Below are 18,917 nucleotides of genomic sequence, written 5' to 3' on the forward strand. Positions count from 1 at the left end.
TCGCCGGCGGCCGAGCGGCTCCGGTACATCCTGGGGGAGGAGGATGAGCCCCCCAACCCCACGCTGTTCACCGAGATGGACACGCTGCAGCGCGACGGCGACGACATGGAGTGGAAGGAGTCGGCCAGGTCAGGGAGCCGGGAACACCCCAGCCCAAAACCCCATCCCAAAACCACATCCCAAAATCCCATCCCAAAATCCCATCCCAAAATCCCATCCCAAAATGTCCCCAGGGATCCAAGGAAAACCCCGTCCCGAAACCCCATCCCGAAATCCCACCCCACAATCCCATCCCGAACTCCCGTCCCGAACTCCCATTCCGGAATCCCATCCAAAAATCCCGAAATCCCAAAATGTCCCCGGGGATCCAGGGAAAATCCCATCCCTGATATCCCATCCTGAAATCCCATCCCAAAATCCCAAAATGTCCCCAGGGATCTAGGGAAAACCCCATCCCGAAACCCCATCCTGAAACCCCATCCCGAAACCCCATCCCGAAACCACATCCCACAATCCCATCCCAAAATCCCATCCCAAAATGTCCCCAGGGATCTAGGGAAAATCCCATCCTGAAATCCCGTCCCAAAATGTCCCAGGGGGAGCAGGGTAGGGAAATGGGTGTGGGATTCAGGAGGGGAGAAAAGGGCATTTCTGAATTGGAGGAAATGCTGGAAAACGGGATTTTGAACATGGAATATCAGGGAATGGGAGTTGGATTTAGGAGTGTTTGAAAAGGGCATTTCTGAATTGGGGGAAATGCTGGAAAAATGGGATTTTGGGAGGGTGTGAGAATGTAATATCAGGGAATGGGAGTTGGATTTGGGGGGGTTAGAAAAGGATAGTCCTAAATTGGGGAAATGCTGGGAAATGGGATTTTGAAAATGGGATAGCAGGGAATGAGCGGTGGGGGCAAAAAGGGAATTCAGGATGGTGGGAGCAGCAGGAATTGGCCGGAACCTCGGCGAAGGAATCCCGGGATGCACCGCTGGAGCTGTGCTCCCAAATCCCACAGGGATTCCTGCCCCCAGTCCCAAATCCCACAGGGATTCCTGCCCCCAATCCCACAGGGATTCCTGCCCCCAATCCCACACTCCATCCCGAGCTCCCTAATGACCCAAATTCCTTGGAAAACGGGGCAGAAGGGAGAGGCAAAGCGACCTAATCGGCTTTGGGGGAGCGGCGGCGGCGCTGGGCGGGAAGTTTGAATTCCAGCCCCGGGAAAGAGGGGCTGGAGAACGGGATTCTCCAGAGGAACCAGGGATGGGAGGGGTGGGGTGGGCACCGGGGCCAGGTGTTGTGGTTTGGGGTTCTGCTGGGGCCTATCCTCCACTCTGATGTTCCCAAATCCCACAGATACAATTTGAGGAGGGCGAAATCCATGAAATTGGGTTTCCTGGTGGGACTGGGAGCATTCCCTCCCCTCCAAGCAGCACTTTTGGGAACGACTCCACCAGATCCTCCCTTCCCAGCCCGGATAACAAGGGAGAACTCTGTGAGATGAATTAATCCAGACCTTCCAAGCAGGGAAACTCCCCAGGAAGGAAAAGCCATTCCCAGATCCTCACAGCTGCCCCATCCCGCTCCTTTCCAGGTGGATCAAGTTTGAGGAGAAGGTGGAGGAAGGCGGTGAGAGGTGGAGCAAACCCCACGTGTCCACGTTGTCCCTGCACAGCCTCTTTGAGCTGCGGACGTGTCTCCAGACAGGCACGGTGCTCCTGGACCTGGACGGATACTCCTTGCCCCAAATTATTGGTAGGAGCTCCTGGAGGTTTTTCCCCACCATGTCCTAAAATGATGGGAATGGATTTCAACTCATTTTTTCCTGAATTTGTCCGGGAATGAGCAAAGGGAGGAGTTGGGAGCCATCAGCTGATTCTAGAAATGGTTGTGTTGAGGTTTTGGGGGGGGTTTGGGGGTCACCATGGCTGGGTACCTGCAGACGATGTCATTGAGGACATTTTGGGGAGGTTTTGGGGGTCACCACCTCTGGGTGTTGTAGATGATGTCATTGAAGAACAGATCGATGGTGGGACAGTTTGGGGAGGTTTTGGGGAGGTTTTGGGGCTCACCAGGGCCGTGTGTTGCAGACGATGTCATCGAGAAGCAGATCGAGGACGGGCTGCTGAAGCCGGAGCTGCGGGAGAAGCTCAGCTACGTCCTCCTGCGCAAGCACCGGCACCAGACCAAGAAGCCGATCCACCGCTCGCTGGCCGACATCGGCAAATCCGTGTCCTCCAACACCGGTGAGCCCCGGCAGGCAGGGAGGGAGGGAGGGAGGAGCCGGGGCCGGGCACACCCGGCCAGGACCCCGAAATTCCGCCCCGGTGGGTTCAGGGGTGAGGGGCCAGCGGGAGGTTGGGGTCAAGGAGGTGCTGGGGACAGGGACAGCACTGTGTGAGGGATGTGGCTGTGGCAGGGACAATGTCACCGTTTGGTGACGTCATTGCGTGATGGCATCGTTGTGTGAGGGACAAGATCATTGTCTGATGACATCACTGTGTGAGGGAGAATGTAATTGTGTGGTGACATCATCGTGTGATGACATCACCATGCGAGGACAATGGCACTGTGTGAGGACATCATTGTGCAGTGACACACCGTGTGGTGACAATGCCATTATATTATTATTACATATATTATTACATCACCATGTGAGGACAGTGGCGTTGTGATGACATCACTGTGATGACAGTGGCACTGTGTGATGATGTCACAGTGGGGAAAGTGGCACTGTGTAATGACAACATCACTGTGTGATGGCGTCACACGAGGACAGAGGTGCAGTGTGGTGTCAATGGTGCTGTGTGATGACATCACAGTGGGGACAATGACTGAGTGATGACATCACAGTGGGGGCAGTGACTGAGTGATGACATCACAGAGGGGACAATGACTGTGCGATGACATCACAGTGGGGACAGTGACTGAGTGATGACATCACAGAGGGGACAGTGACTGTGTGATGACATCACAGAGGGGACAATGACTGTGCAATGACATCACAATGGGGACAATGACTTTGTGATGATGTCACTGTGGGGTCAGTGGTACTGGGTGATGACATCACTGCGGTGACAGTATGTGCTGATGACATCACCGTGTGCCGATGACGTCACGGTGCGCTGGCGCCGCGCGAGGACAATGGCGCAGTGTGGCCCCGGGCTCGGTGCCGCAGACAAATCCGGTCTGGCCGCGGCTGATCCCGCCTTTCCCAGCCCTTACAAAAGGGGATTTGGGTCCGTTCCCGATTGTTCCCTCGGGTTTAGCGGGAGGTCACTCGCTGCAGCCCGGGATTGATCTCCAGCAGCTCCTGGGAGCATCCCGGCATTCCCAGGGGGGTCCTGACATTCCCAATGGGATCCCGTCCCCACATTCCCAGCGGGATCCCCCTCCATTCCCAGCGGGATCCCCTCCCCGTCTCACCCTCTCTCCTCTCTCTCTCTCCAGCCCGCAGCCCCGTGCGGGGCCCGGCCGCCGGCGCCGCCTTCCACCGCTCCACCGAGGACCTGCGGCTGCGGCAGAGCGCCAGCTACGGCCGCCTGCGTGAGTGGGGCACGGCCCCAGCCCTGCCTGGGACACCTCAGCCCTGCCCAGGGACACCCCAGCCCTGCCGGGGACACCCCAGCCCTGCCCTGGGCACCACAGCCCTGCCTGGGACACCACAGCCCTGCCCTGGGCACCACAGCCCTGCCTGGGACACCAAATAATTCCCTGGGCCACGGAATTCCCAGCCCCAGGGGCAGAGTGGGAGGTTGCAATGAGGCCCCACCACGGCACCATCCCAGAAGTGCAGCAGGGAATTTGGGATGAGCGAGGGGGCTGGTGTGGGGTGCAGGAAAACATCCCTTGGAGTCTTTAGGGAGGGAAGGAACGGCGCTTGGAAGAGGGTGGGGATCCTAAAAGATTGCTTGGCTGGGAGAGGGCAGCTGGGAAATCCCAAAGGGACCCTGGTTCGTGTGGCTGGGACTGGAAATGCTCCCATTTACGGAGCTTTGGGATCATCAGGGTTGGAAAAGCCCTTTGAGATCACAGAGCACCACGATGTCCCCAAGTGTCACATCCAGACGGTTTCTGGACCCTTCCAGGGATGGGGATTCCATCACTGCCCCATGCCAGCCTTTCCACCCATTCACAGGAGGAACTTCCCCTGATTCCCAGGTTTTCACAGCCCTGCTGCTGCTTTATAAGCCCAGACACCATCACCAATATTTTATTTCCTGTCACAAATTCCCCCCTCCAGGTTTTCTCCTGGCACCTGGGGTGGCTTTTCCTCACAATTCCCTCTCTTCCCTCCAGGTCATGCCCAGAGCCGGAGCATGAACGACATCTCAGACACCCCGAGCACTGACCAGGTACCCAAAACCCCAAAATCCCCAAAGCCCAACATGATCCCTGCTGGGCTCTGGGGCTGCCAGGTCCATGTGAGCCGTGGCTGGGTCGATAGCCACACAAATTCCTAATTAGGGCAGTTAATTGCTGTATTGATCCCCGCGGGGCAGCTGCCCCAGAGGTGACACCTGCGCTCCCAGCACGGAATTTGGGACGAGCCAGGAGCCCAAATCCATCAGGGTGGGGCAAAAATTCCCTCCAGACCTGCAGGGAGCTGCTTGGAAGTGTGGGAATCCTGAAGGATCCTAAAGGGAGAGGGCAGCAAATCCCATCCGCGCTCTTGGGGTGCAGCTCTGGGGGTGAGGGGGCTGCAGTTTGGGGTGGGATCTGGTTTTTCTGAAGGTTTCTCAATGTAAAGCTCAGCCCAGAGGCCATGGGGGGCTTTTCCTTCTGGGATTGCTTTTAGGAGGAGCTGGGAGGCAGCTCCCAGCTTGGGCATGGATCAGTGGGATTTTGTCCCGTTCCCATCCCAGGCTCTTTTCCTGGGAATGGCTGGTTCCTTGTACGAGCTTTGCTTTGTTTCTGTTGCTGATTTCACCACAAACCAAAGGCAGAATGGGATTTTAGGGAATGGGATGGGATAACCACTTGCTTTGGGATTTTAGGGAATGGGATGGGATAACCACTTGCTTTTCCCCCAGGATGTCCTCACTGGGCTTACCTGGGGTGATGCACTTTAGGGCAAGTCCAAACACAATAAAGAATGTTTGATTTCCTTGGATTCCATGGATGGAAATCCACGTTCTGCTGGGAGCCACGGGACAGGGACAGCACCTGAAATGACTCCATCCTGGTGCCCAGTCAGGAACCCCAAATCTCCCCTCCAGCAATGGGGTTCGGAGGGTTAATCCCAAAATATGCAAAGCATTTAGGTTTAATCACCCTATTAGACCCACTACAAAGGGACTTTTTAAGTGTTACATGCAGCTTAGTGGCCACTGGTAACTCCTGCTCTTATTCCAAGCAGAACTGGAGGAGTTGCTTTATTATTATTATGATTTTTTTTTTCCATTTGGATTTAGAAGATTAGGACGGGGCGAGGCGGCTGCCCGGCTCACATGCCTCCCCTCATGCTGCCATATAGATTATCATAACTCCCTGCCTGGCTGGGTATTGAACCCTTTTAGGCTGTAATGAAAAGAGCTGCAGGGGAGAAGAGACCTGGGGAATAAATCCATGGATGAGGTTTTTCCTCCTCCCATTATTTGTTCCAGCTCCCGGAATGGGGCTGGGGAGGAAGGAGGCACAAAAACCTCCCCCGTGCAGGGCTTGGGGGGTTCTGTGCCATGAGGGGCTGCAAATAAACTCTAAAAATGTTCCTGGCTCGCTGCAGCACCCCTGGGGTTGGCTGAGGTTTTCCACAGGGGGATTTCAGGGAGTTTTCCTCGCAGAGAATCCAGGAGAGCAAAGCAAACGCTGCTGGTTGGGTTGCGGAGCCCTGGGGGTGCAGTTTAGTCTCGGTTTTAGCCACGTTTGTGAAGAAATTTGCCTTTGTGAATTTCCCCTTGCTGATTCCCAGATGTGGCTCCTCAGTCCCCACCTCTGGGAGTCCTGGGACAACCAGAGGTGAAATCTTGCAGCCTGAGGCTCCAACTTTGGTGGAAAAAAAAAAGGGGGGGAAAGCCAAATTTTGGCAACCGCTCCCTTCCTCGATCTTGTCTTTGCCAACAGCTGAAGAACAAGTTCATCAAGAAGATCCCCAAGGACGCCGAGGCCTCCAACGTGCTGGTGGGGGAGGTGGAGTTCCTGGAGAAGCCCTTTGTGGCCTTCGTGCGGCTGCTCCAGGCCACCATGCTGGGCGGGGTGACGGAGGTGCCCGTCCCCACCAGGTGAGCGCCGTCCCCTGGGCACGTCCTGGGGCTCTGGTGGCACCAGAAGTGGCCGACACGGCGCCTTTCCCTCCCCAGGTTCCTCTTCATCCTCCTCGGCCCGGCGGGAAAAGCCAAGTCCTACAACGAGATCGGCAGGGCCATCGCCACTCTCATGGTGGACGATGTGAGTGGAGACCGCCCCAGCCCTCGCATGGGACCCCCTGGCTCAGAATCCGGCCAAAAAAGCAATTTCCACCTTATCACCCCAAAAACTGAGGTTGAAACCCCCAGGGGGACGTGGGGCTGGAGGCTGACCCCTGTCCTGTGTCCACCCCCAGCTCTTCAGCGACGTTGCCTACAAAGCCCGGGACAGGGAGGACCTGATCGCCGGCATCGACGAGTTCCTGGACGAGGTCATCGTCCTCCCGCCCGGCGAGTGGGACCCCAACATCCGCATTGAGCCTCCCAAGAAAGTGCCCTCAGCTGAGAAAAGGTGGGTGGGGCTGGACCAGCCTGTGGCCACTGCTGTGTCCAGTTCTGGGGGGGTAAGAGCCTTGTTTGGCTTCATCCCTGGAATTAGCCCCTCCAGAGGTTCCAGAAACGCTGGGTTTGCAGAAGAGTCTGTTCCCAGCTCGGCTCAGAGCTGTTCCCACCCTCCTTGGGCAGTGGGAGGTGACCCTCCCTGGGCAGGAGTTAGACTGGATGATCCTTGAGGCCCAAACCCAACCCAACCCAACCCATGGCTCCACAAACTGAGCAAACCCAGCTCTGGATCCAGCCAAATTTACCCCAAAACCCACGTGCAGTGCAGGCTCAGAGCTGCACCACGGCCTTGGCCACGGTCCTCACACCGGCGCTGATCCGGTGGTGCCAGAGCGGGTCTGAGATGGTGCCAGTCCAGTGGTGCCAATCCAGTGGTGCTGATCCAGGGGTACCAGTTGAGCGGTGCCAATCTGGTGGTGTTGGTCTGGTGGTGCCAACTGGGCACGGCTGATCTGGGTGTGTTGATCTGGGCGTGCCGATGTGGCAGTGCCTATCTGGCGGTGCCCGTCCGGCAATGCAGACCCAGTGGTGCCCGTCCGGCGGTGCCCATCCGGCGGTGCCGGAGCGGGTGCGAGGCGTGCCCTGTCCCGCAGGAAGTCGGTGTTCTCGCTGAACGAGGTGGGGCAGATGAACGGCGCGGCCGGCGGGGCGGGCGCCGGGGGCGGCGGCGGCGGCAGCGACGATGGGGAGATGCCCGAAGTCCACGAGATTGGGGAGGAGCTGGCCTGGACTGGCAGGTGAGCCAGGAGCCACCCACAACATCTCCAGAATGTGCCAGGATCTGTCAGCACTTCCTGTGGGCTCATCCTGGGGTGTCCTGGGGCACCGAGGGGTGAAATCCTGGTGGGAAGGGGTTTTGGTCAGCACCAGGCCCATTTATGTGTCTGTATATAAATGATATTTATGTATCAATATTTATAAATCTCCCAACTGGCCAGAGGAGCTGTGGATCCCCAGAAGTGTCCCAGGCCAGGCTGGATGGGGCTTGGAGCAGCCTGGGACAGTGGAAGGTGTCCCTGCCATTGCAGGGGTGAGATGGGACGGTATTTAAGGTCCCTCCCAACCCAAACCACTCCAGGACTCCACAATTCTGTTCTGGTGGAAGTCACCAGGTGTCGGTGTCACCTCGGTGGTGTCTCTGCAGGTTTTGTGGTGGCCTCTACCTGGATATCAAGAGGAAGCTGCCCTGGTTCCCGAGCGACTTCTACGAGGGTTTCCATATCCAGTCCATCTCCGCCATCCTCTTCATCTACCTGGGCTGCATCACCAACGCCATCACCTTCGGGGGGCTGCTGGGGGACGCCACCGACAACTACCAGGTGTGGGCCAGGTGTCACCGGCCTGGGGACAAGCAGGGATGGGATCTGTGGGATGGGATGGGATCCATGGGATGGGTTTTACCCTACTTGTGCCATGCCAAGCTTCTGGGGATGGGTGTTCTCTGCCAGCCCCGGAGCACTGGAATTCCTCCATGGCAATGCCAGGAGCGATGGGACACGGTCCCAACCATCCCTCTGCTCCGTCCCCAGGGGGTCATGGAGAGCTTCCTGGGCACGGCCATGGCCGGCTCCATGTTCTGCCTCTTCGCCGGGCAGCCCCTCATCATCCTCAGCAGCACCGGCCCCATCCTCATCTTCGAGAAGCTGCTCTTTGACTTCAGCAAGTGAGTGCTGGGCCACCAGGGGACACCAGGGTCTGTCCCCACGGGGGTGGGACGTGTCCCCAGCCCCCGGCCGCTCTCACAGGGCCGCGTCTCTCCTCTTCCAGAGGCAACGGGATCGACTACATGGAATTCCGCCTGTGGATCGGGCTGCACTCGGCCCTGCAGTGCCTTATCCTGGTGGCCACCGACGCCAGCTTCATCATAAAGTACATCACGCGCTTCACCGAGGAGGGCTTCTCCACCCTCATCAGCTTCATCTTCATCTACGACGCCATCAAGAAGATGATCGGGGCCTTCAAGTACTACCCCATCAACTCTGACTTCAAGCCCGACTACGTGACCATGTACAAGTGCGAGTGCGTCGCCCCCGACCCAGGTGAGTTCACCCCGGGGCCGCCCGGGCAGGAGCCGGGGGTGGGAGGGTCCTGGCGTGGAGGAATCCTGGCCCAGGACGAGGGAGGAGGCAGCTGCCTGGGCTGGAGAGACCTGGAACTCATCGTCCTCCTCCGAGGGGGTTGTGGAGATGGAGGAAGAGCCTTGTCCCCCTTGATGAACCTCGGGACACAGCGGACGGAGAGTTGGGATCTCAGCCTGGAGCAGCCAGACCTGGAGGGATAAGGAGGAATTATGGAAGAAAAAAAAAAGGACATTCTGGGTGATTCCAGCCTGCTGCCGATGGAAACTGAAGCTCCAGGAAACACCTGGAGTGCTCTGCGGTGTCTGCGACACCCCGGGATGTCCCAGCTGGGTGTGGAAACCTCCATGGACCGTTTTCCCTCCTTTTTCCACTCCTTTTCCAAAAGAGAGGCCATCAGGCTCTGAGCAGAAGGTCCTTCCATGGTTTTGCTCTTGGGTAGAAGTCCTGGATGATCCCAGATCCGAACTGTGGAGCTCGGATGCTTCTGGAAGGGAGCGGAGACGGCTTCAGGCTCACGGCAGCGAGCAGCTGCTCTCCCAGGAGCTGAATTTGTGACAAAAATCCAAATTTTGGGGAGCACCAGCTGCAGCCAGGGGAGACTGACAGTGGGTGGAGGTGACGGTGGATGAAGGTGACGGTGGATGAAGATCACAGTGGATGAAGGTTACGGTGGATGAAGGTCACGGTGGATGAAGGTCACGGTGGATGAAGATGATGATGGATGAAGATGATGATGGATGAAGATGATGGTGAAGTTCTGCCCATCTCCTTCCTTCAAGAGAAGCACCCAACCCCTCCACCCAAGGCATTCCCAGCGCGTCTGTCGCTCCAGGGAGAGCTCTCACCCCTGGCAATCGCAGCCATCAGGCTGAATTTTGCATTTTCCTCAATTCCTGCTCATCCACCCCTCCGTGAGCACCGTGATCCCCCTGGGAACCGAGACCCAGAGCAGCACCAGAACCGACCCAATTCCCCAACCCGACCCGAGAGAGCGGAGCTGGAGCCCCCAGAGCCGGAATTCCCGGACGGAGCCGTGAGCAGCCCAGGGGGAGCCTGCAGCCTCCAGGGAGGTCTCCCCCTTCTCCAAGCCCCCACCCCAAGCAGCCCAGAGGCATCTGCACCCCAATCCCTGATCCCACTCCTCCCCCTGGCTGCCCGAGGCAGCCATGTCCAGGCTGGATTTAAAGTCCCTCTAGAAATGATGTTTATTTCCCTCTCCATCCTTAATTTTTTTTTAATTCCCTTTTTTTCCCATCCCTGCTGATTTTTGATTATTATAACTGATTTGTCCCATATTTGTCTCTGCTGCACACATCAATTGGGGCTGATTTCAATCTCAAGTGAGTATCACTTTCTAAATATTAAAACTATTTTAATATTTGATACTCTTCCCCCCATGGGGGGGCCATTGTTATTTTTTTTCCCCATGTATTTGACTTTTCTCTCTCTCTGAAAAGGTTTGTGTGGAGCTCTTAGGGCTCCTCTCTTTAACCCCACTGCTGCCGTGCCGCCCTTTAAAGGCGTAGAAAGCCCAAAACAGGGTTTGTGGAAAGAGAAAAAGGTTGTGGAGGAGAGAAATGAGAACAAAGCCGATGTTTTTAGGGCTGAGTTTGTCCCCCAGAGCTCGGTCCCGGCAGCCCTGGGCCCTCTGTCCTAACCCAGCCTCTCCTTCATTAATCCCCGGCGCCGGGGCTGGAGGCGGCGGCCGAAATTCCCACTTGGTGAAGAGGATGGAAGAGGGGGGCGGCAAAGCCATCCCGGAATTCCCGAAATTCCCTCTTTTAGGGGCACCCCGAGAGACCCCGGGGTGCTCCCGGAGCTGCGGAGCTGCGTCGCCTGAAGAGCCGAGGAGGAGAAGGTGCCGGGGGCTGGAAAAGACGGAATTTCGCACCGATGACACCAAAACACCCCAAACTATTTAAAAAAGAATAATCATTAAAAAAAGGCAAATCGGGCGTGATTTGGGTTCCACCTCTCCAAAAAAATATATAAAAACCACCCCGGGCTGCTTTTCCCAGCCTTCCACCCCGGTGGTTTTAAGCCCACCTCATTCCTGGTGGCTTCCCTGGGAAGCTCCTGGAAATTTTTGGAACTGGGAAGGTCCTAAAAATCCCCCCCTGGCCCGGCCCTCGCCAGCCCCGCAGGGAGCAGCCGCCGCGGGAGCCGCCGCGTCCTCCCCGGTGCGGGGATTGATCAGGGAGAAGTTAGAAAAGGGGGATTTCCCCCAAAATCCTGGGATGCCGATCCCTGCCGGGCTCAGCGGGCTCAGCCCAGCTGGGGTTTAGCCCCCAGAGCTCGGGTTTAGCCCCCAAAGCTCGGGTTTGGCCCCAAAACCTCAATAACCGACTCCTTTCCCGCAGCCAACGCGACCTTGTTCGATGCTTCAGCTCCAGTGGCACCGAACACCACTAACGTGTCTCTGGTAAGGACTGGGCTCTGCTCATCCCAGGGGAAATCCGGGATCAGGGAGGGGAACCAGGGGATTCCAGCACCCAGGAGTGGGATGGGCCAGCTCAGAGCAAGGGGATCTCAAATCTGAAGTCCCAGCAGCACCAAATCCATGGTTTTTCTCTCCCAAATTTGTATTGGCTCTGTGGTTTTGGGTATCCCCAAAACTCTGGAAATTCACTTTTCCTTGTGTGCTGAAACAGCTCAAACTGCTCTTCTTGGGGTTTGAGCAGGACATTTCCTTTTTTTCCAAGCTGCAGTTGCTAAAAACGCTGGTTTTGCTCAATTCAGGTGTGAAATCCCATTTTTCTTGCACAGTGTGATCCTTAAGTACAGTTTTGGGTTTTGGACAGGAAATTTCCCTTTCTTTCCACACTGCACCTTAAAAATGCCAGTTGTGCTGGCTTTGGGCTGAACTTCCCCTTCTCCCTGCACACCACAATAATTCCAAATTTTACTAATTTGGGGTTTTTTTTGGGTTTCTTGCCAGTCCAATGCTCTCAACCTCACAGCTCTGGACTGGACCCAGCTGAGTAAGAAGGAATGTCTCAAATACGGTGGCAGCTTAGTGGGAAAATCCTGCAAATTCGTGCCCGACCTGGCCCTCATGTCCTTCATCCTCTTCTTTGGCACCTACTCCATGACCCTGACCCTGAAAAAATTCAAATTCAGCCGCTACTTCCCCACCAAGGTAAGGAAAGAACCAAATTCTGCCAGATCCTTTCCCAAAAACGAAGGGAAACAGGAACAGCTGGGAGGTTTGGGTGGAGGCAGAGAACTCCAGGAAAAGAAATCCCTGGTTTTAGGAGGATTTGGCCACAATTGGGGTCATCCCTGAGGTTTTAGACCCTGATTTCTGGAATTCTGTGAGGTTTTTAAGGCAGCCTCCTCTCCAAAATGGAGTTGGGTTAATGGGTGGACAATTAATGGGTGGACAATTAATGAACAAGAATTTGGGGGATCGTGGATGAGGAATTTGTGGGATGATGGATGAGGCTGGGGTGGGATGATCACCAGCCCAGAGTCCGATGGACATCAGTGACCAGTGGTGTCCAGGGCTCCCATCAGTGCCAGAATTAATTAATGTGCTCATTAACAATGGGGACAATTCCAGAGGATGGGGATGTCCACAGAGACCTGGACCAGCTCCCTTCCCACCCTGTTAATTCCCCTTCCCACCCCATTAATTCCCCTTCCCACCCCGTTTCCCTGTCTTGCCTCCAGGTCAGGGCTTTCATTGCTGATTTTTCCAATGTCTTCTCCATCCTGCTCTTCTGTGGAGTGGATGCCTGTTTCGGACTGGACACTCCCAAACTCCACATCCCCAGTATCATCAAGGTTCGGCCTCCTCTCCTCTCCCACGCTCTTTTTTCCAGGTTTTTTTGGGAATCTTGCAGCTCCAGGCACTGTTTTAAAAGCTACTTAGACTTTTCTAACAATATTCTAATTTTCTGACTTTCTTTCCTCTCTTTTTTTTGTCGTTTTTCCTCCTTTTTTGCCATTTTTTCTCCCTTTTTTGCTGTTTTTCCTCCCTTTTTGCCGTTTTCCCCTCCCTTTTCTCTCTCCCCCTGGCCGGCAGCTCCGTAAGCTCATTAGTGATTTCTCCATCTTTATGTCCATACTAATGTTTGTGGGGCTGGATGTGCTTTTTGGACTCAACACCCCAAAGCTCCAAGTGCCTACTGACTTCAAGGTAAAAACCCAAAATTCCACAAAACCCCATTCCAGAAGGATTTCTCCTCCCCCACCCAGGGGATGACCTGGGGATCCCAGTGAAGATCCCAATGGGGACCCCAAATGGAAATCCCAGTGAAGATTGCAATGGGGACCCTAATGGGGATCCCAATGTGGAACCCAAATGGAAATCCCAAATAAGGATCCCAGTGAGGATCCCCCAATGATGATCCCCATGAAGATCCCAATGGAAATCCCAACGAGAACCCGAATGGAAACCCCAGTGTGGATCCCAATGAGGATCCCAATGGAAATCCCAATGTGGATCCCAATTAAGATATTATGGGGATGCCAGTGGGGATCCCAGTGGGGATCCCAATGAGGATTTGGGACATGGGATTTAGGATGGATCCAGGGTTGGGTTGTCCCCAGATGCCACCCCCTGGGCTCTCCCAGCCCGTGCTGCCTTCCCGAGGTTCCGACCCCGCTGTCCTCCCCAGCCCACGCGCGTGGACCGGGGCTGGTTCGTGTTCCCCTTCGGCAAGAACCCGTGGTGGGTGTACCTGGCCAGCGCCCTGCCCGCCCTGCTGGTCACCATCCTCATCTTCATGGACCAGCAGATCACGGCCGTCATCGTCAACAGGAAGGAGCACAAGCTGAGGGTGAGACCCCCAGGGGATCCCCCACAGCACCCGGGTTTGGGGTGGGCTTGGGGGCTGCCCTGGCCTCGGGCAGCTGCGGGGTTGGGGGTGAAGTTCTGTGGGTAATGGGGTGCAGGGGGTGATACGGGGTGATACAGGGTGCCCAGGGTGCCCCATATCAGTGTGGGGGACACCTGATATCTGCCTGGGGGACGCCCCCCAGTGCAGAGCCCCCAGTGCAGAGCCCCCCGTGCTGTGTTGCAGAAGGCAGCCGGGTACCACCTGGACCTCTTCTGGGTGGGCATCCTGATGGCCGTGTGCTCCTTCATGGGGCTGCCCTGGTACGTGGCCGCCACCGTCATCTCCATCGCCCACATCGACAGCCTCAAGATGGAGACCGAGACCAGCGCCCCGGGGGAGCAGCCCCAGTTCCTGGGGGTCAGGTGGGTCTGAGAGGGGCCCTGGAGCTGGGGGGACATCCCTGTCCTGGGGGACACCAGGAACAGCAGGGACAGGGAGGGATTGTCCTTCGTGGGGACGTCAGGGCCCAGCAGGAGTTGTCAATCCCATTGCCACTGGTGGTTCTTGGTTCCTCGGGCTGACCCCGCTCCTGTCCCCCCTCCAGGGAGCAGAGGGTGACCGGCATCATCGTCTTCGTGCTGACGGGCATTTCGGTTTTCCTGGCTCCTATCCTGAAGGTAAAACATTCCCATTCCCCCCTCCCTACAGAGATTTGGGGACATGGGGACAAAAGCTGGATCCTGGCCCATCCTGTTGGCTCCAGCCCCGTCCCTGCCCTGGGGAGGAGCTGCTGCCTTCCCTGGGCTCAGGGCTGTGCTGTTCCCTGTTCCCAGTACATCCCCATGCCGGTGCTCTACGGGGTCTTCCTCTACATGGGCGTGGCGTCACTGAATGGCATCCAGGTGAGTGCCCTTCCTCCTCGGCATCCTCCTCATCCTCCTCCTTTTTCTCCTCTTCCTCATCCTTGTTGTTCTCCCCCCCCATCCTTGTTTTCCTCATCCTTGTCCTTGTTTTCCTCCTCCTTGTCCTCCTTCTTTTCATAGTCCTCCTCTTCCTCCTCCTCACTGACCACAGACTGTCCCACACTGTCTCCAAAAGGAGGATTTTTACTCCAAAATTTCCACACATGGGACAGCAGATCCCCAAAACCCTCTGAGAAACACCAAAAACCTGGAAATTCCCCAACTGGGGGGGACCAAAATAGGCTTTTCCTGGGCAGCCTGTGGGGTGGGGCTGAGGATTAACCCTGGCCTTCCTCCCTGGGCAGTTCTGGGATCGCTGCAAGCTCTTCCTGATGCCAGCCAAGCACCAGCCTGACTACGTGTTCCTGCGGCACGTCCCGCTGCGCCGCATCCACCTCTTCACCCTGGTGCAGATCGTCTGCCTGGCCGTGCTCTGGATCCTCAAATCCACCGTGGCCGCCATCATCTTCCCCGTCATGGTAATCCCATCCCACCTTGGAAGGGTTCTTGGGGATTTTTGGTGTGGTCCCACCATGGCTGCCACCATCTTCCCTGTCATGGTGATCCCATCCTTGATCCAAATGGGTTTTTTTGGGATTTAATGGAGTTTTTGGCATGGCTCCACCATGGTCGCCATCATCTTCTCCATCGTGGGTAATCCCAGCCTTGCTCCAAAGGGGTTTTTTGGGATTTAAGGGAGTTTTGGTGTGGTGGTCACCACTGGATCTTGGGTTGAGATGCTCCTGGACCTCTCTCTTGTCAGATCTTGGCCCTGATCCTGGTGAGGAGGCTACTGGATTTCGTCTTCTCCCAGCATGACCTGGCCTGGATCGACAACATCATCCCCGAGAAGGAGAAGAAGAAGGAGGACGACAAGAAGAAGAAGAAAAAAGGCAACAAAGGCGACAGCAGCAGCGATGAGGAGGTGGGCACGGGGTCACCAGGGGCTGCCAGGACAGGGGGACATCCCAGAGCTGGGCAGGGACAGTTCCCACTGGGAACTGGGATGAAGGTCTTGGATTCCTGGAGCTGTTCCAGGGCAGTGACAGAACCAGCTGAGTGAGGGGCGCCAGGGGATGACCCAAAAGATGGAAAATCACAGCAAAAAAAGGAAATTCTCAGGGAGAAGAGCCCAAATCCCTGGTTTAGGGCACGGCCCCCATCCCTCAAAGCCTCTGTGCAACTCCTGTCCCGGGATTTGGGAAGAGGGAGGCAAAGCCTCCTCCTCCTCTGGAGGTCTTGGGTCCCTCTGGGAGCTCCAGGTGGTCTCAGAGCCCCCCCAGGCTCTGCCTTCAGCAGGAATTTCCTCGTTTCTTCCCCAGTTCCCACCTCCCTCAGTCATTAAGATCCCCATGGAGCCCCTGCCCGCACAGCCCCAAAATGGGGGCCCCCATTGCCTCAGCCGTAAGTACCGAGCCCAGGAGCCCCTCCTAACCCCCCTGGGCTCCGCTCGGCACTAACCCAGCTGGACAGGCACCCAAACCCAGCACCAGGATCAGGGAACACAACCCAGCAGGGAAACCCAGCAGGGAAAAACCAGCAGGGAAATCCCACCCTGGAAAACCCAGCAGGGGAACCTACCAGGGAAATCCACCAGGGAAAATCTACCATGGAAAATCCACCAGGGAAAACCTCACCAGCTCCAGAGCCACCAGAGCACCACTCATCCCAACGATCACCATTTCCATAAATCACGAAAAAAAATCCGGGAATCTCCTGTGTTTTGTCGCCCCCAAGCTGGTGCTGATGGGAGTTTGTGAGAAATATTTGGGATGGTTTGGAGCTCCCAAAAGCTTCTCGCGATGGAGTTTTATGGCTGGGAAAGAGCAGGTTTGGCTCCACCTTCACCAAAAATCCTCAGAATAAATTTGGGGAGGGGTTCATTTCACAACCCCAGAGAGTTTGAGCTCAGTTTAACTCCTTAACTGCTGGAAGGGCTGGCAGAGCCTTTCCTCTGGTTGATGGCCCCCAAAATCTGCAATTCCCAGGAGTTTTCCTCCTCCTCCCGCTGCTCAGAAAGGTGAAATTGGAGATCTGGGCCCAGGAAAGGTGGGGTTGGTGATTTGGGCCCAGGATGCAGCGAGGGCCCAGGGGGATTTTTGGGGTCACCTGGGCAGTGTTTCAGCTGCGTGTCCCCCCAGGAAAGAGGGCCTCCACCTGGAGCTTTGCGTTCTGACTCCTCCCCGAACGGCTCGGACATGGATCGCAGGTAACCGGGACCCCCCTCCCCATCCCTGGGGGGAAGTTTTGGGATCCTCCCAGCTGATGCTCCACCACAAAAACTCAAAGTGTCCAGGCAGCAGCACCCCCGGGGCGGGTTTGGGGCGGGGGCAGCCCCCCTGGCTGCTCACCCCCCTCTCCCCTGCTGCCCCCCAGTATCACCCTCCACCTGAAGATCTCGTGCCCGTCGTCTCCCGCCTTTAACTACTCCCGCAACCCCATCTGTGCCGTGCCCCAGGTGAAGATCGAGATGGAGTCGGATTACGAGGACAGCGACACCGAGAAGGCCCCGCGGGACATGGGCAGCGAGACCACGCTATAGCCCCGCCCGCCCGGGGAGCAAAGCTTAACTTAATTTATATCTAGCTAGGTAGATAGCGCCGCGGGCAGCACCGATAAAGGAAACTGGGGGCGGCCCCGGTGGCCCCACGCCCCGGTGGATTTTAGGGTCCCACACCCCGGTGGATTTCAGGGTCCCACACCCCGGTGGATTTCAGGGCCCCAAGCCCTGGTGGATTTCAGGGTTGCGTGCTCTGGAATTCCCCCTCTTCCCACTGGGCGAAGGCAATGCCGCTGGCGGCAAAACGGGGCCAGAAAGGTGGGACTGGTGACTTTGGCAAAGGAAAGGTGAAATTGGTGATTTTGGCACAAGAAGGGTGGGATTGGTGGTTTTGGCAAAGGAAAGTGGATTGGTGATTTTGGACCCAGAAAGGAGAAAGCACCTGGGATGGAAGAGGCTCCTGGGTTGGGGTTGAGGAAAAGAAGGCAGCTGGGATGGGCATGAGGAGGAGAAGGAGGAGGAGGAAGCACAGCAAGATGGGGATGAAGAGGAGAAGGCTCCTGGGATGAGGAGGAGGAGGGAGTCAGGAATGGTTCCTGATGGAATGCAGGCTGCTTTCCACAGGGAAATGGGAACGGTGGCTGCAGAGAGACCCTTTGGTCGCCCACCCCACATCCTCACCCCTACTCTGCCAGGCTGGGAACAGCCCCAGCCCTCCTGCAGCCCCTCCCTCCCTGGAGAGTCCCCTGAGGGGAAATCCAAGGATCCTCCCCGGAGGATTCTCCTGGAGGAATCCCTGGCTGGGGGAATCTGGGGATCCTCCCTGGAGGAATCCCTGGCTGGGGGAATCTGGGGATCCTCCCCGGAGAATTCTCCCTGCAGGAATCCCGGGATTCCCTCTGGCTCTGCCGCCCAGGGGCTCCATTCCCACCCAGCACCAGGAGCATGGGGGCAGAGCAGCCCCTGCCCCCAGTGCTCCCAGTTCTACCCAGCAGCTCCTCCCAGTGCCAGCCCGGCTGGGGATCCAGGCTCCCTCCAGCTCTTCCCAGCTGTGCCGAGGCTTTAAAGGAATTTTCTTCTTCTCCACCCACGGCCCAGGCCCAGCCCTGGTTTAGGAACACTGCTCCCACCACCCCTGGAATTGATTTTTTCTCATTTTTCTTGGATGAATCCTTCAGGTTTTTCCCCCCAGAGCCCCCAGGCCCTTCCCTGTGAGCAGAACTGACCTGACACTGACACCAGCAGCACTGGGGTTCTTCTGGGACACCAGTGACACAATTTAACTGGGACACCAGTGAAACACTGTACATAGGACACCATTCAACACTGCAACTGGGACACCAGTCAAACACATTTTAACTGTGAAACCAGTTAAACACTGTACATAGGACACCAGTTCAACCCTGTAACTGGGCACCAGTTCAACCCTGTAACTGGTCTGTTCCTGACCCCTGTAAATACCCAAACCCTCTGAGGCTCGAAGGCCGTTTCCTGTTTATGGCATTTCTCGTTCTGGTTCCGGCACAGCTCTGGGGACTCAGGGCAGTGCCCAGACCCCGCCCAGGCCCCGCCCTGGCACCGCCCAGACCCCGCCCTGGCAGTGCCCAAATTCCTCCTGCAGCTCCTGTCCCCGCCCTGTGCCAGCTGCACAGTGTTCTGGGCAGCTTTAAGGGTTTAGTCCCAGTTTAATTCACTCACTGTGCTGCCCAGGGCTCTGGGCAGGTCTAAGGTTTTAGTCCTGGTTTAATTCACTCTCTGTGCTGCACAGTGTTCTGGGCAGCTTTAAGGGTTTAGTCCTGGTTTAATTCACTCTCTGTGCTGCACAGTGTTCTGGGCAGCTTTAAGGT

General features: G+C 56.6%; 1 protein-coding gene across 1 annotated transcript; it reads left to right on the forward strand.

Moving 5' to 3' along the window:
* On the forward strand, nt 1-17,112 carry SLC4A5 (solute carrier family 4 member 5; the record flags this gene model as incomplete). The annotated part of the gene is made up of 23 exons (XM_084221844.1): nt 1-128; nt 1,592-1,752; nt 2,088-2,243; nt 3,448-3,543; nt 4,297-4,352; nt 6,061-6,218; nt 6,297-6,384; nt 6,539-6,693; nt 7,337-7,480; nt 7,888-8,062; nt 8,273-8,406; nt 8,511-8,782; nt 11,185-11,246; nt 11,763-11,963; nt 12,497-12,610; nt 13,447-13,608; nt 13,852-14,030; nt 14,213-14,285; nt 14,442-14,510; nt 14,876-15,049; nt 15,334-15,495; nt 16,712-16,779; nt 16,947-17,112. The coding sequence occupies exons 1-23, from the start codon at nt 76-78 to the stop codon at nt 17,110-17,112; spliced, it is 3,078 nt and encodes a 1,025-aa protein (XP_084077970.1). The 5' UTR covers nt 1-75.
* Nucleotides 17,113-18,917: the final 1,805 nt, after the last annotated feature.

This window comes from Fringilla coelebs (genome assembly GCF_963513975.1).
Source record: "Fringilla coelebs genome assembly, chromosome: 26".
Lineage (NCBI taxonomy): Eukaryota > Metazoa > Chordata > Aves > Passeriformes > Fringillidae > Fringilla > Fringilla coelebs.